The 17727-nt window shown below is 42.8% G+C and overlaps 1 protein-coding gene across 1 annotated transcript; it reads left to right on the top strand.

The window, feature by feature from the left end:
- Positions 1-1586: 1586 nt before the first annotated feature.
- has3 (hyaluronan synthase 3) lies at positions 1587-14492 on the top strand. Its single transcript, XM_084017796.1, has 5 exons — positions 1587-1802; positions 6501-6594; positions 6743-7293; positions 8790-8891; positions 10033-14492. Exons 2-5 carry the CDS (start codon positions 6501-6503, stop codon positions 10960-10962), a joined length of 1677 nt encoding a protein of 558 aa, XP_083873922.1. The 5' UTR covers positions 1587-1802; the 3' UTR covers positions 10963-14492.
- The last annotated feature ends 3235 nt before the right edge of the window (positions 14493-17727 follow it).

The following is a 17727-nucleotide window of genomic DNA, read 5'->3' as shown; positions in this document are numbered from 1 at the left end:
AGGTCTCTCTGTGTGTTGGGTACCAGGATGTAACATTACTATAACAACAGGTCTCTCTGTGTGTTGGGTACCAGGATGTAACGTTACTATAACAACAGGTCTCTCTGTGTGTTGGGTACCAGGATGTAACGTTACTATAACAACAGGTCTCTCTCCTTCTTTCTCTTCTGATAAAAACAGTCGCTGGATAAAACACAACAGCTGAGATAAGTGAGACAAGCTAAATGTCGGGTTGGTAAGTGGACCTACATTTCTATAGCACTTTTGAAGTCCCCTTAAAGCCCTTTACATTCAGTCTATTTACCCATTCAGACTCATTCATACACTGACGGTAGATTATTTGGGCTTCAGTATTTTGCCCAAGGACACTTCGGCATGCGCACGGGAGGAGCCGGGATTGAACCCCCAATCATCCAATTGGAGGACTTGCTCTACCCCTGTGCCACAGGCGCCCTTGTTGGTGACAAGCATTGTTTGAGGTGTAGTTCACCGACCAGTTTCACACTAAACTAAATGATACGACACCAAACAGACGTTCTGGACATGAATTCTCTTTTAAAGTAACAAACATCACATGTGGACTTCATGGTTCAAATTGGATCAAACCATTATTTGTCTCGCCGTTGACTATGTGTGTTCTGAAACAAGGTCCCATGGGGGACACTGGAAGGGGCGGGACTTAAACTCTCCATGCATGCCGGGTGGTTGAGCGGAACCACTGTAGCCCTTTGGAGGTATAATGTGCATTCTCATGTAAATGAGGTGCGTTGTGATGTAGTGGACGCGATGAGGCGTAGTGCAGTGTGTGTTTAGCTGCAGCCCCACCGAGCAACCTGCAGGACGTCAGCAGCTCAGCCTCAGAACAGGAAAGAGAGGGAGGGTAAATAAATAAGCCCATAAAGGATGCTTTGAGTGAGGCGGGGAGGAGAAGGGGCTCTGGTCAAACAGTCCCCAGGCTTGTTGGAGGTTGCTGGCTGCATTGCAGAGAAATAGGGAGCTAGCTGGGGTGTCCAGAGATGGAAGGGGGGAAGAGGAAGGGAGGGGGTTACAGGAGACAGAGAGGGGAGCTGTGGAGGAGAAGCTCAGCAGTGTCAGTCTGCCAGCGAGTCGGGAAAGTGTGACAGAGGAGGAGAAGGATACAGGCTCTGCTGCAAACGGGGGATGCAGAGACGAGTTGGTACTGCAGCACAGGACAGAGGAAGAAGGGAGGAGGGGGAAATAATCTGGGATGATTCGTTGCTGGGGGCAAAGAAGAAATCACACGTGAGGACGAGATTGAGCGCCACACTTGGCCTGCGATCTTCAACCTTCACCTTCACCATCATCACTATGGCCCCATGCTCGTGATGGAAACTAAGAGCACCCGAGGCAGAGACCCCCCTCCTACCTGTAGGCTACAGACGTAAGAATACACCAGCATCAGCTGCTGGCTGACAACCTGTGATCACATCTCAGCTGGGGGGCTTCTTGCCCAGGGTCTGTCCCTGGGAGATAGAGGGAGGTGGTGGTGGAGGAGGAGGAGGAGCAGGCAGCCGGGAGGCTGGCTCAGAGAAGTGGTGGAGGGTGGTGATTTAAGCTGCCTGCTTTATTTTTGGATGTGGGATCTCCTGAATTAAGCAAGCAAGCTGGAATAAAGATGTAGTGTGACCTAGTAGAAGGAGGGGTGCAGAACAAGGAGAGTGCTGTGCTGAGGAGAGGAGAGGAGAGGGCTAGAAGTCCCGGCTCAACGGACGGACCAGGCGGACGGAGATCTGGGGGGAGTCATAAGGGGGAGACAAAGACAGGTCCGCTGGATCAGGAAGGTAAGGCTTTCATTATACTTTGCATTAAGAGTCAATGTCCTTATGATGTAAATCATTGCAACTAAGACAGAAAGGTAAGCCAAATCTGTCTTTTGGTGGTCCACTCTCATCCCTCCCTCTCTCTCTCTCTCTCTCTCTTTATTTTGAGCAATGTCATGTAAAGGTTAGGGAAAGAAAATGAATATTAGTACAAACATGTTCAAGAGGGACAGATCGGAATAGAAACTTTTAGAAAAATTGAAATGAGCTACATTAAAGCTTAATGCAGGACAAAGATCTGAGTGTGTACTGGCTTGTGTGGTGAACGTGTTTGCATTGTGAGGGGGAGAAAATATTTTTTCTGCTTGTGTGAGTGAGTGAGAGTGAGTGAGTGAACTAATCACTTGAATAGCACTAAATTAATTCCACAACTGCTGCTTTAATTGCTGGGGAAAGTAGTAAAATGACTCTGTAATAGCTAAAGAATCAACATTTGTCTGTGTTCCCTGTACATTTTCACTGTGTTTGTGTGTTTGTGCTGCCTGCTGCATATATACTGTATGTGCTGCTTTTTCCCCTCTGTGGAGACGGACCGTGACTGTTAGGAAACAGTTGACAGGAATGCCTCAAAGCGGCAGTTTGAAGGCTACTGCCATTTCCAAAGAAAACGCCGCCCTGTTTGATTTTCCATGGCATCACTGCCATGCTGGACCAGTCTGGTCTGGACCTGGTCTGGACCTGGTCTGGTTGCCTTTTACACCAAGCCTGCTGGTATACCAGAGACATAAAATAGGAGTACAATGGAAATTCTTCAAATCATCGTAACAGTATTCGTCAGAGCAGCAGCCATTTTTATGTGTACCGTTGCCATAGCGACTGTTGTAGCAACAAAGAAGGGCTGTCAAACAATTAAAAATTGTCGAATTAATCACGGTGTAGCTGTGGATTAATCACGATTCATAAATATACCTGAAAAATTCAAACTTTCTCTGTATTGTTGTGGGAATGGAAAGACAAATGACGTCATTGAAGGCATAGGGAATGCACCGATACCACTTTTTTCAGTAGTTTGCAGTAGGGATATTCATAATTAACTGTTTTACCCGTGCTATCAGTTAGACAGTTAGAATAAATATTAGAGATTAAAAAAAATCTATGAGGAGCAGCTTGTCACTTAACGAAAATAGTACTGGTCCACCTTAAAGGTCAGTCCACCTTAAGTGTTCGTGAGCGGGAGCAGCCAGAGTTGTTGCTAACTTCAGGCCTAACCTTCACTCTGGCTGACAGCAAGACACAGGATCTTAGCTTGTGGCTAGTTGTAGCATTTATTCAAATTAACTGCTCTCTCTCTCTCTCTCTCTCTCCCCACCCGACATTCGCTAACATTACATCAGGCTGTAATACATCGGTGGAGACCCTGACAGGTTCTCACAGGCAGACACACTGCTGACAACTTCTCAGTTTAATTAATTGATACCACAGCTGCTGATGATGATTTAACATGTTTGTTCATCAGGTTATTGTTGCAGCTGGGCGGCTTATTAGGCTCCATAGTGAGAGGTTAACGTCACTTTGCTGCAGTTGGATCGGGTATGGTGGTCTTACTATTTTTATGAGGCTGCGTGTTATTGATTGTTCCTCTTTGTTTTTTTATATTCAAATGTCTCATTCAGAGAGCATTAATGCGTTAAAAACAATGTGCCTATACGCGTAATTCCACAAATGAATCTCCTCCTTAGCCTAAGTTAATTTTGACAGCCTTAGTATAAAGTAACCCAACTTATGTCAAGTGTAGGACTCACTGAGGATTTTCAGTGAAGACTATCAGTGCAACATTACAGTAGTGGAATTAGTATCCAAGCTAGCTAACTAGTGGACAGCTGAGTTAGCTAGCTTGCTGGGGCGCTTAGTTAGCCCACATGGTCCGACCCCTGACCATTTGGTGTGCGTCATTCCCTTTCTCTCACCATCCTCTCCGTTAATGAAGGCAACTTTGCATATTGAGGATTATGTCATGTGTTAGTTAACCCTATACCACATGTTCAACGATTGTTAAACTGAGCTTTTCCCCACAAAACATGAATGGAGGGCAGAGGCTTTCAATAGCAGGTACAATTACACGACTGGAATCCAATTTCAGGCATTATTTTGTTGTTGTTGGATTTCATTAGATGTGACCCAGCCACATCACTTCCTTCTTCATGTAATGAGGTCTGTCAAAGAGAAAACGTCAGTGGAGGCACTGAGAGAGCCCTCTAGTGGCATATTACCCTGAAATCACAGAATAAATGTATTCCTCATCACCAGCATAAGGTTTATCCATGTTTCACACCAGAACACTCATATTAAACACATGAAAAGATTTTAATGTTGAGTTTGTTTTAAAAAATCTGTTCTGTTTGCGGCCCATGTCCAACTTCAACCTTGATTCATCTTATTGATGATGTCATGTGAACCTAGCAGGAAGTGAAGCTGTAAATTGGCAGATTAATGGGTGTGATTCATTACATTCTCAGTGTTGTACGTGCAGTGAACATGAACATGTAGAGCCTCTCCTCTCAGCAGTCGTTTCACCTGGACAAACAGACAGGCAGAGTTCTCTTCTTGGGTGATCACCAACCTCCTCAATCCTTCACTGTTACGTCTGTCATCTCTCACTCACCTCCGGTTTACTGCACACGCACACGCACGCACACAAACACACACGCACACACGCACACACACGCGCACACACACCAACACAGCAGCCTGGTCTGTTGTGTTCTTCTGGATATTTCACAAATTAGGTTCAAATGAGTCCACGTAGGGAAGAGGTCTGGGTGGTGGATGACTCAAACAAGACTCAGGGTCTCTGGACTAATATGAGCTATCGTAAAGCTCCGAGTGACCACAGACACAGGAGACAACGTTTGTTTCCTCCATTTTTGATTTGGTAATTACAGGACTCATTCATGTCATTCACACACATGGATAGATGGATGGATGGATGGATGGATTACAGCTGGGCGGAAGGGCTATAACTTATCAAATATCCTGTTTAGTCTTGTTTTTAGGATCAACAGGACATTTTAAAAGGTTGCTTGTCATCTTGCTGCACGGGACACAATTCAAATGTTTACTGTTTATCGAGAACACAAAAGATAGTTAAAAAAGAAAAACGGATCATTTAATTTAATCCATATTGCAATTTGTGCAAACACATTTTTAAGAATGCACTGAACCTCTTGAATGTAGATTGTTCATCACGTTGACCGATGCTACTAACCAGAATAAGACAGCAACAACGGGATGTACTAAAATAATCAGTCCAGCATCAGTACCAGGTGAAGAAAGACAAAATACAAAGGAGATGATTGAGATCTTAGAGAAGCAGGGCTGTCAGTGGAACGTTTTGAGATTATTCTGAAAAACCTCTAAATGACAGCGATGACACAAGGAAACAATGCTTGAGAAGGACATCTTTTGTATGTGTTCCAAAACCTCTATTTACAAAAATCCCCCTTTCTCTGAGCACCTGGATATCACGTAGACCGTTTCTGCTGGATCTCCCATGCAGTGTGTGGATCTGGGAAGACGGTGAGATTCGGTGCCAGGATTTGTTGGGGGGTGGGTGGGTGGGGGTAATGGTTAGGAGGTAATTTCATGAATGAAAGGACAGAGTTGTTCCTGTGTCTCGACCGGTCTCGAGCACCGGCCAAACCCCGGCTGGCCTTTAATTAGAACTATTAACCCAGAGAGAGGCAGGGAGGGAGCGCACCAGAGGGGCTCATGGGAGGAGCGGGATGAAGGAGGGAAGAACAGATGGTGTTCAAAAGTCAGTTCACTTCCAGTGATTGAATGGTGACCAAATCTGAGCGAGATACTCTTTGCCAGACATTGAAGCAGTACTACCTGTTGTTGTAGATCCAGATCTTGTGAGCAGTGATAAATTGTGTACCAATAAAGAATGTATTGATGGGTAAAATGCAAGAAGATGTGAAGTTAGGGATTAAACGGGTAACAATCTGGAAATTTTGGTACCTCTTCTAATATTATAGTCTAACCATTACTGAGCAAGAAGGCTGGTTGATAGTGTGTATGATGTAAAGTAGCCCTAGTAGTAGTGAGGAGTGGTAGTAATTACAGCAGGAGTAGTATAAGCAGCAGATAGAGTAAAATCAGCAGCAATGCTTTGAAGACTCGAATCGAAGCAGAAATAACAGCAATAGCAACAACAATATGTTAAGTATCAGCAGGAGTTTAGTAATGGTACTGGTGGTAGTAGGGTTTAGTAGTACTACAACGACTGCTACACTGGATACCATGTCTCCATGACGACAGTGACTGATGCTGATGTCTCAGCTGGTGAAAGGTTTTACAGAAAAAAACAGGAAATGGCGTTTGGGTCAGTCCTTGAGGGAGTACTCTCTCAGTGATGTGCAGTGGATCTGTGTTGATTCTTAACCTTTACAACTGAATGACAATGTTTAAGTGACATTGCTGTAAATGTCTGAAAGCCTAACAAAACACTTGTAGTTGTATCCCTCTCTCCCAGCCTGCCCCGTGTCTTCTCCCTCTCCTTGAACTTCCAGCCTTTTTTTTAACCTCCACCTCATCTCTGCTCATCTCACTTCACAAATCCCCAACCTGTCCCTGACCATGTTTCTTCTCACTTTCTGGTCCTCCCCTTGACATCCTGTCTCGGGGTCCCCGCTGCCCCCCCTTCTCGTCCACCTCCAGATGCCCTCTCGCTGCAGGAATGCGCTGAACATCGTGATCACCACCCTTTTTGCTGCGGTGGTCCTCTTCACCATCCTGCTGGCCTATGTTACAGGTTAACTTGGGAATTTCAATGATATACACACAAAGAAACATGTACATGAGAATCAAAAGTGATGGTCCTGATGATGATGATGATGATGATGATGATGATGACGACTTTTTGTTTAACCTTGTCTCCACTGTGTTTCTTCCTTATAAAGGCTACCAGTTCATCCACACTGAGCAGCACCACCTCTCCTTCGGCCTCTATGGTGCCTTCCTCTCCCTCCATCTCTTACTACAGAGCCTTTTCGCCTTCCTTGAACACCGGCGGATGAGGAGTCCTGCCCGGCCACAGCACCTCCGGCGCTCTGTGGCCCTCTGCATCGCAGCGTTCCAGGAGGACCCAGACTACCTAAGGAAGTGCCTGCGCAGTGTCCGCCGAATCTCCTTCCCTGGCCTCAAGGTGGTGCTGGTGGTGGACGGGAACCGGCCTGAGGACCGCTACATGATTGACATTTTCCAGGAGGTAATGGGCGGAGCTGACCAGGCTGGCAGTATGGTGTGGAAGGGAAACTACCACAGTGATGGGAGCGGAGGAGGAGGAGTGGGAGGCGGAGGAAAGGGCACCGTGCACATGGAGGAGGCAGCGCGAGTGGCTCGACTGGTCAGAGGCTGCCGCTACTCCTGCATCATGCAGGAGTGGGGAGGGAAAAGAGAGGTCATGTACACTGCCTTTAAAGCACTGGGGGACAGTGTGGATTATGTGCAGGTAAGGGCCACAGACACCGAAATTAGTATGTATGTACTTCTGGATCAACCCAGTCCCACAGCAGCTTGTGAACTAGTGAGGAACCAAAATCTATTGGTTTCATGTACAGGGACAAGAATTGTCCATTTTTCGTATCACTCAGCATGAGCGCAATGCCAATGGAAAGTTAATTAGGTTCCCTTTTCAATTCAATTCAATTCAATTCAATTCAATTTTATTTATATAGCCCAAAATGACACATATGCATCAGAGGGCATTACAATCTGTACAGCGTACGGCATGCTCTGTCCTGGGACGCTCCATCGACTAAGGAGAACTCGCTGAAAAACCCTTTTAACGAGGGAAGAAAGGAAGAAACCTCTGGGAGAACAACAGTGGAGAATCCTCTACCAGGATGGTACAGATGTGTACAGAATAAACAACAGAAATTGCAACATAGTCAATCCATATGGCAGAAACGATCCATGTCATCAGGGCAGTACTGGAAGACAAAATAACTAGTAGAAATGATTACCACTAACATTGGTCTTGGGTACAATGAGCTCTGTAAGATATGATGGTGCCCGACCATGAAGGGCGTTGTAGGTGAGGAGGAGGATTTTAAATTCTGCTCTGGATTTTTACAGGCAAACAGTGCAGAGAAGCTCCTTTTCTTGTCACAACAGAAACTGCAGCGTTCTGGATCAACTGGACAGTCTTGAGCAGCCTGATAACAAGGAATTTAATTTACCTAGTCTAGAAGAACAAATGCATGCAAATGCAACACCATTGTTGTTTTGATGAGCTAGCGCTAATCTTATTTCCAACACTTATTTACATAACACTACCGTCGACGCCAACGTGTTACACATCACGCCCTCTGTGGTTCCACAAACCAGGGTTGCTTCTGTTAAAGGAGACACCATTACGGTGTTAGGCTGCAAATCAACGTTCTTTATAAACGGGGTGATCGCAACATATCGAGGGATCTTCTTTGTGTAAAAACGCCTGGAGAGACAGAGAGAGAGAGAGAGAGAGAGAGAGTGACTTCATCCTCTGCTCAGATGGATTAGATTACTCCACTATATCTTTACATTGCAGTAGTTTTTCACCAAACCTAACAGGCAATGAAGATCCTAAACTTATATTTTAAGTGTCAACTAAAACCTATTGAACATACAAGTCACCTGAAAATCAACATTGGCCTTAATTTATGGACTTATTTCCAATCTAAAACGATGTATGTATGTTGAACAAGAAACTCTGTTGATGGCCAGCTGTTGCATGCCTTCTGTGCCCTTGTTGTGGGTCAAAGGTCATGTCCCCAGCTGACCCAGTTGTGTGTAGTTCGACTGAACCAGCTGGGATCTGTCAGCAGCCTCTCATTTCTCTCAGGGATTGGACCCAGTGCTCTGCAACACCTGCAGCCTACGTTTGAGCAGTGGATGTCTATTTCTGAGTGTGTGTGTGACTCTTAGCTTTATTGTACCCTCTGTGTTTGTTGTGTCCTCTTTCAGGTGTGCGACTCGGACACAGTTCTAGACCCAGCATGCACCATAGAAATGCTGAAGATCCTCGAGGAAGATCCACTTGTGGGAGGGGTCGGGGGAGACGTGCAGGTAAATACAAGACTATGAATGAAGACTAAATGTGTGTTCACGCCAAACATCTGCTGCGCTATTGCATACAAAGTCAATGCAAAGACACGATTAGCCTCAAATTTTTGCTGGGCGGCACAAATAATGCGACGTGAATGTGCGGCATTCAAAACATTTGCATATACACGGAAGTTAAAATACTTTTAACTTGTATGAGATTCGTATGACGCCGTGATGCGAAAGCGTCCTGTGTATAAAATTGTCTAGAAACCAGAAATTGCTGCAGTATTTATGTCTAGACGACAAATTTGATTGCTGATGGAGCAGCTACAATGTTAGCATAGCCTAGCACCCATCAATCCAGACTCCATTCAGAAAACAAGCATTTTTTTTTTTCCAGCTAGAGTGCCGGTCAAGCCTTTTATTGTTTTATTCAGACAGTGTGGAAACAGGGAGAGAGAGAGGGAGAAGACATGTGAGAAACTGATCCCGGGCCGGGAGTTGAACCCAGGACCACCGTTGAGAATGTAGAGTACATGGGGCAGCTGCCCTAACCACTGCGCCACCGGCCGCCCCAGAAAACAAGCATTTTAAAAGTTGTTTGCTTGTTGTCTTGCAGACAAACCTGTCAAAAACGTTTTACTAATCACCATCATTATCTAGTTATTTCATCGTCCTTTGTATCTGTTTATTGTAATGAAATCACAGCTAAACAGTTTTCTTTGGGTTCATCCAGCTGTAAACCAGCTGACCTGTGTCTTACTAGATCCAGTGAATACAGCTTGGTGAAGTTTACCGAGCACCTCTGGATGATGTTATGAACTCAGACAGGACCCCGTTTGGTTTCCCGGCATATCTGGGACTTCACAACTTGTACAAAGCAGTAATAGTGTTTATTTCAGTGTGATGAACCCTTGTTGGTGTCTAAGCAGAGGTAAGCCCCGCCTCCTCTCTGTTGCGTCTAGGACCAGTGATGCTAATTAACACAAATTATCCTGCAGTCAAACTTGCGCGACTAATGCAAGACTTCACTTTTGGTGTGAACACAGCATAAAAACCACCATGGGAGATGACTGATACTCACTAGAACATGTCGTAAAAGTACATTTTCCCTTTTTTCCCTTTGTTGATATCTTCTTCTCTGCACTTTCCCCTCGTCCAGATCCTTAACAAGTACGACTCGTGGATTTCCTTCCTCAGTAGCGTGCGCTACTGGATGGCCTTCAACGTCGAGAGGGCCTGCCAGTCCTACTTCGGATGTGTCCAGTGTATCAGTGGCCCCCTAGGGATGTATAGGAACTCTTTGCTCCAGCACTTCCTGGAACCCTGGTACCACCAGACCTTCCTCGGCTCCAAGTGCAGCTTTGGTGATGACCGTCACCTCACCAATCGGGTGCTCAGCTTCGGCTACAAGACAAAATTCACGGCGCGATCGAAGTGCCAGACGGAGACGCCGACCCAGTATCTCCGTTGGCTCAACCAGCAGACTCGATGGAGTAAGTCGTACTTCCGTGAGTGGCTCTACAACGCCCTGTGGTTCCACAAGCACAGCCTCTGGATGACCTATGAGTCCGTCGTCACCGGTTTCTTCCCTTTCTTCTTGGTTGCCACCGTCATCCATCTCTTCTACCGCGGAAGGCTGTGGAACATTCTGCTCTTCTTATTAACAGTCCAGCTGGTCGGGATGGTAAAGGCCACCTACGCCTGTTTCCTGCGTGGCAGCCTGGTCATGATCTTCATGTCACTCTACTCTCTGCTCTACATGTCCAGCTTGCTCCCTGCCAAAATATTCGCCCTGCTCACCATCAACAAGGCAGGATGGGGCACTTCGGGACGTAGGAAGATCGTGGTCAACTTCATCGGTGCTGTGCCTGTCACGGTGTGGGCCATGGTGCTGCTCGGCGGTGTGGCGTATACAGTCTACTGTGAAACACAGGAGCCATTTAGTGAGACAGAGAAAGCCTTGTTGATAGCAGGGGCGATACTCTACGCTTGCTACTGGCTCATTCTGCTGGTGCTCTACCTGGCGATCGTGGCCAAACGGTGTAACAAGAGGGAAGAGCAGTATCACCTGCCGTATGCCGAGGCGTAACGCTGCTACCAGGGAGAGTGGAAGGAGACTTTTATCGGACCGTGTGAACTTGCTCACGTGATGAGCTGTGAGCCCCGAATACACTCACTGATCTTCATCATTGGTGCTAAAAAGGTGTGAATGTGAAATCTGAGCAGCAGGAATCGAATCCAGCTGGATCCACCGAGCTCAACGGTGCTTCACACTGAAAAACCAAACAAACGGATCCAGTTTATAACGTGTTCATACACTTAATAGTGACATTCTCAGAAGAACATCAGGTAGTTTATTGCTAGAGGTTAGCTGTAAACTGTGACAAAATGGTGCTTTTCATGAATATAAAGCTGAGAAAGGAATTAGACAAACTTCTTACTTACTGGTTGGTCAGTTTTTCATGTCCTTCATTTTGATGAGATAGGATCAAATGTGACATAACTGAGATTCTATAATAAACAGCAGATCAACCTCTATTTCAGAACCGAAGAGGGAACCTCAAATGGATTTAGACATTGGAGGGAACAATAAAGGTGTTCAGACAGAACACAGAGCAAATTATGGAAGTGGTGCATTCGACTACAGATTCACTTGAAATAATTGACTTGGCATGATATGCAAGTTTGCTCTGGGTGGCACAAACTGAACCTGTGAAAGTTGAAAATGTGTCAAAAAAGTGCATTGATCTCTGCGCTTCATTAAAGTAGAGACAATACCAGAAAGAACACGGTGAGATTAGTTCCTAGCCAGCTGCAGGTAACATCGGTTTGTGTTCTGTCTCAACACACCATAGAGCATAGGTTAGGACTTTTAGGAGTCTATCTTGGTACAATACTCACATGCCATGCACTTCCACAGCGTTGTTGGTTGCTGTAATCATTCCTCTTCATACTGGCCGTGAAGTAGTTTTTTTTACAGATTTACCTTTTCAAATCCTATACTGAGCAACAAATGCATTTACAATGTGTACAAATTATCCTGGCTCTGTTCCCTCTTTTCTTGGGGTTGGCAGAGGGCTTTCGATGGTGTTTGGTGCGACCAGTCTGGCTGAGTCGTTGGAAGATTTGGTGGGTGTTGATTGTCTCATGATCCATACATTTATAATAAAATCCTCTTTCTTTCTTTAATACAATAGAAAAAAAAGAAGTAGTGAGGTGTGAGGCAGCAGGACCATAGACCCAATGGTAGACCCAACGGTAGACCCAACGGTAGACCCAACGGTAGACCCGACGGTAGACCCAACGGTAGACTCGGCGGTAGAACCAATGGTAGAACTAACGGTAGAACCAACGGTAGAACTAACGGTAGACCCAACAGTAGAACCAATGGTAGAACCAATGGTAGACCCAACGGTAGAACCAATGGTAGACCCAACAGTAGAACCAATGCTAGACCCAACAGTAGAACCAACGGTAGACCCAACGGTAGAACCAATGGTAGACCCAATGGTAGAACTAACGGTAGACCCAACAGTGCCGCTGGACACCAGCACGTGTAACCAGCCCTTGATTTCTTGTTTGCTTGGAAGCATGGTGGAACTGCAAGTGACAAGTTGAGGCTTTCAGGGGATCACACGTCAATCTTGGTCACCTCGAGACCCTCATATTTCTACTATATATTTCTACATATATTCATCACTATTGATGGTATTTTCCATTATTTTCCATTATGAAGTCTGTCTTTTGTGTTTAGTGAGCAACAGCAAAGGGATACAAAATCCCCCATCTGTTATGCTGTGTTGAATTTCACCAAGCTATATTCACCGGATCAAGCAAGACACTGGCTGGTTTACTACAGCTGGATGAACCTGAAATAAACTATATAGTTGTGATTTTATTGCAATAAACAGATGGAGAAGGATGCTGAAATAACGACATAATGATGGTGATTAGTAAACAGTATGACGTCATGCTTTGTTAGGTCTGTGTGCAAGATGACATGCAAACATTTTTTTAAATAGTTGTTTTCTGAGAGTCTGAGATTGATGGGTGCTATGCTATGCTAATATGGTAGCTGCTCCATCAACACTCAAAAGGTCATCTAGACATGAATACGACAGAGACCTTGTTGTTTGTACCACAGACAGTCACACCGCTTGGTGTGAGCGCAGCGTCACATTTTAGGAAGGTGTTGCTACACAGCCAGTGTGGACAGGATGGAGGATTACAGTGATCCAAAACTCTTCCAACATATAGGCCATACACTATTTGCATATGAATGTCATGGTGTCAGTGTGATAAAGGCAGAGAGTGAGACAGTTTGTGGTTATTCCTCTGCTCTGAGACCAGCTCTCATTTACTTTCATCTGAAGCTGTATTTTGTGGAGCAGCTATGACTTACCAGAACAGACAATCTAAAGTTTCTGATCATGTGACATTTTTTTTGTTTTTGGTGTTTGCTATTTTTGTGCACAAGTAACTTATTGTTGTACGTTGTGGTCCATTCCCAGTTTACAGTGACCAGTGGGTCGTACGTTCATCCAGCGATTCAGAGATTTTTTATATGGTCACTTTTATACATTGCGAAGGTGCCAAATTATGTAACAAGTAAAGTTTTACAACCGGACATTATGCTCTTAACTTTTGGCATTTGTGTCCTTTTACACAAGATGTAGCCTTTGTTTATTCGTTCCATCAACATCGCAAAGACTGAAGACCAAAGAGATTTCTTCCGAAGTGAGAGACGTGAGAACTTTGCTGTTTTTTTCCCTTCGTATTGCAAATGTTACATGATTTCGTATCAGACAGATTCAGTTTCAAAGGTATGTTTGTCTGATCGTCAATGTGAGCACCATCAGCATCTTGTGCCTACGCTGAGAAATGTCGTTTTGCTCTGTGCCATTTAAGTTATGTTTGTTTTTGGTGGGCTGCATAGGTTTAAACTTGAATGTACAAGTAGGACACATAGATAAAACTGACATTTATTACGTTTGTAAGCTCAATTTGCCTTTCCAGCAGTCAACCAGCAATGCCAGAGGTCGTGGTTCTTGACCTCTGCAGCTTCTGTCTCTGGGCATGACAAGATACTCGAATTTTCCTAAGTCATTTAAAATGCTTCCTGTTTTAGACACAATCATTCCATTTATACCAAATAGAGAATTTCTCCATGATTTATATCACTACATTAACATTTCCCAATGCTATTTTGTTCACTGTATTCTATACTCACTTAAAAAAAGAGAAATACATTTTTAGATGTTTGGATTAGAGCCTCAATGTTTAGAATTTAGTATGTAATACTAAATCATGTTACACACATGCACACAAATGCAAAACTTCTTTCATTGTGATTTCCCTTGTGTCCTTGGACGTAAACTGATAATCGAAATGTAACAGCAGCTGCTCAAATTGAATTTGAATCAGCGTTGTTCTCCTTTGCCCAGAAGCTAAAGAGTGCAGACCTCGGGTTTAAGTGACTGGCATTCCTTGGCAATGTGTTTCATTTCACAGAAAGGAGACACTCCGAAACAAGATACTGGATAATAAAGAATTGTTTTTAGCAGACATATGAAGCAGTTTTCTTTTTATACCCAAATATGTAATGGAGGGAAGTTTATGCATAAGTCTGATGAAAGGAAAATAACAGAACAAGGTTTTTTTTTGTTTGTTTTACATTTTGCTTCATTCAATATTTGCTGTGAAGATTCCCACAAGAAGTACAGGGAGAGTCGGGAAATGACACCCAACAAAGGTCCCCTTGCTAGAATCGAAAAAGTCACCAGTTAGTTCTACTCAGAACACGCCATCTTAGAACATACTGACTATGTTTTCATGACGTTTTTGTGGGTATATTGGTCCCCAGAGGATCATTTCACACCGAGCAACACCTTAAATAACAAAACTGCATTGTGAATTAAGTTTCGAGGGAAACAGATTTTCTTAAGGATTGTGTTTGCTCTTGATGTTTTACAAACATTTAGTTTCAAATGATTCAGCAGAAGTCCATGTCGGGAGGAGGTCTGGGTGTTGGTGACCGATTTTCGCATTCTGTGTGAACCAAGCATCTTTCTTAACTAACCAAGAACTTTTGCTGCCTTTTTGTTTTGTTTTATATTTCTTTATGATTTTAAGCCAAACAATGATTTTTTTACTAGACCTAACCAAGTTGTTTTGTTGCTAATTCAAAACCGCAACGACACAGCCTTCAAATGCAGTTTGGGCTGTCGAAGGACACTTGGATATAAGGACTGGACGCGTCTGGGATTGAACAGCCAAACTTCCAATTACAGTTTTTTTCAGTCGCTAACAAGCGTTTGTCCAACCAGTTGTCACATTTTCAAAACTCTAAACACAATAAGCACAGCATCGGTCTTCTGTGGCCATACCATTCACACATTTCATGTCGTTTTCACACAATATGCAGTCAGTGAACACACGTCCACAATGCTTACATTTTCTTAACAGACAAGCTATACCTCCCAACAAAATTATGGATTGTTTTTGTATTATTTACGAATGTTAACACACAACATCCCACAATAGCAAAAACAATATTCCAAACCTTAGATACAGTATTAAAACCTGATTCTGCAATGATATCAGTTCAAAACAATATATCTCAGCTGATAATAAACAAACAATTGAATAATTGACACACAGCTGATTTATGTTGGCTAAATTGGGCTGGTTTAGACTCAGTGGCAGGGGCTATTTTTTCTATTACACTGACACCTATACAGTGAAAGGAGGACTTTGAGGAGTGATATTTTCGGAACCAGAAACAGAAAAAGACAAACGTTTTATCTGGGCCTTTTTGCTGTTGTTTTTTTGTTCAGAATGTTCTTGTGTGTTTCATGGATATTTTGTTCAATGTAAGCAATACTGTAAAACTTTTTCTGTTCTATCATACTGTAAACAGTATTTCTACTGTATCTCCTGTAGTAAAAAGTAAAGAAAAAAACTGATTTGCTTTTTACTGGAATGCTTTTGAATGTGAACATTACATGTAGACATACAGTTCCCAACCAAGAAATGTAGTGTAAAAACGGTGGATTGCATGTTTTGCATGCGAATACCGAAACATAAAAGTCTATGCAGTTTTTGTAATGTCAACAATAGCCAGTATTTTGAAACCTGGTGTACTTTGATTGACTGCATGTACCTTGTGAAGTAAAAACAAGTGTTATTCTTTGACAGAATAATTTCATTTTGAGTCAGATTTCCAGTGTTTTGGTTTAAGCAAGTGTGTGCAGAGAAAGATGTGTTCTATTTTGAAATCTGAAGTATGGGTAAGTGCTTGTTAGCGATTGAAAAAAAACTGTAAGCTGAGATAGGAGAGCAAAGAGCAAAGAATATCCATGTGCCTTCAATGACCTAACAGTTCTATCTGTTATATCATGATTCTTGCCTCGGAGCATATTCTTTTCTTCGTATCTGCCTGTTATTTTAGGTGAATGCAAAAGGTGCTACGGTTTTCATAGATATCTCTCTGTGTTGGTTCACACAAAGGAAGTCAACAGGTCCTGCGAAAACAGACTGTAGAGCAAATACATAGATAGCTATTTCCTCAACATGAACCACATTTATGAAGAGGGGATGCCCATTACAGTTTTTTTCAATCGCTAACAAGCACTTACCCATACTTTTTCTAAACTCTTAACACAGACTCACACCTACAAAACACAATTGGCTAAATGGATACTTTTCTTCTCAAAAACACATTTTGTTAAATATATACTAACTCTTCATTTCAAAATAGAACACATCTTTCTCTGCAGACACGAACTTTACCAAAACACTGGAAATCTGACTCAAAATGAAATTATTCTGTCAAAGAATAACACTTGTTTTTACTTCACAAGGTACATGCAGTCAATCAAAGTACACCAGGTTTCAAAATACTGGCTATTGTTGACATTACAAAAACTGCATAGACTTTTATGTTTCGGTTTTACAGGTATTTGCATGCAAAACATGCAATCCACCGTTTTTACACTACATTTCTTGGTTGGTTGTATGTTGTAATGTTCACATTCAAAAGCATTCCAGTAAAAAGCAAATCAGTTTTTTTCCTTTACTTTTTACTACAGGAGATACAGTAGAAATACTGTTAACAGTATGATAGAACAGAAAAAGTTTTACAGTATTGCTTACATTGAACAAAATATCCATGAAACACACAAGAGCATTCTGAACAAAAAAACAGCCCAGATAAAAAGTTTGTCTTTTTCTGTTTCCGAAAACATCACTCCTCAAAGTCCTCCTTTCACTGTATAAGTGTCAGTGTAATAGAAAAAATAGTCTAAACCAGCCCAATTTAGCCAACATAAATCAGCTGTGTGTCAATTATTCAATTGTTTGTTTATTATCAGCTGAGATATATTGTTTTTGAACTGAGGTTTTTTTTTGTGAGGTTCTTTGTGTAGTTAAACAGAGGTTTTAATACTGTATCTAAGGTTTGGAATATTGTTTTTGCTATTGTGGGATGTTGTGTGTTAACATTCGTATATAATACAAAAACAATCCATAATTTTGTTGGGAGGTATAGCTTGTCTGCAGTGTTGGGCAAGTTACTTCAAAAGTGTAATGCATTATTTATTACTTGTTACTGTCATTTCAAAGTAATTAGTTACATTACAATATTACTGTCTTTGAATTGTAAGGCATTACACTACTTTTGCATTACTTTTGCATTACTTTTCGCCAAAATAAAAGGAAATATGGATTTTTTGTTCTCAATAGATCTTCTTGTGTTCAATGCAGCTCATTACACAGCAGGATGGGATGTTTTTCGCTTTTCGGAAAATGACTCGTATCCCGTTATTCGTTTTAAAAACGGAAAACGAGAAACGCA

This window comes from Eutrigla gurnardus (assembly GCF_963514095.1).
Source record: "Eutrigla gurnardus genome assembly, chromosome: 9".
NCBI classification, from domain to species: Eukaryota; Metazoa; Chordata; class Actinopteri; order Perciformes; family Triglidae; genus Eutrigla; species Eutrigla gurnardus.
Note: the sequence above shows the minus strand (reverse complement) of the source record. Positions and strands in the feature narration are given on the sequence as shown.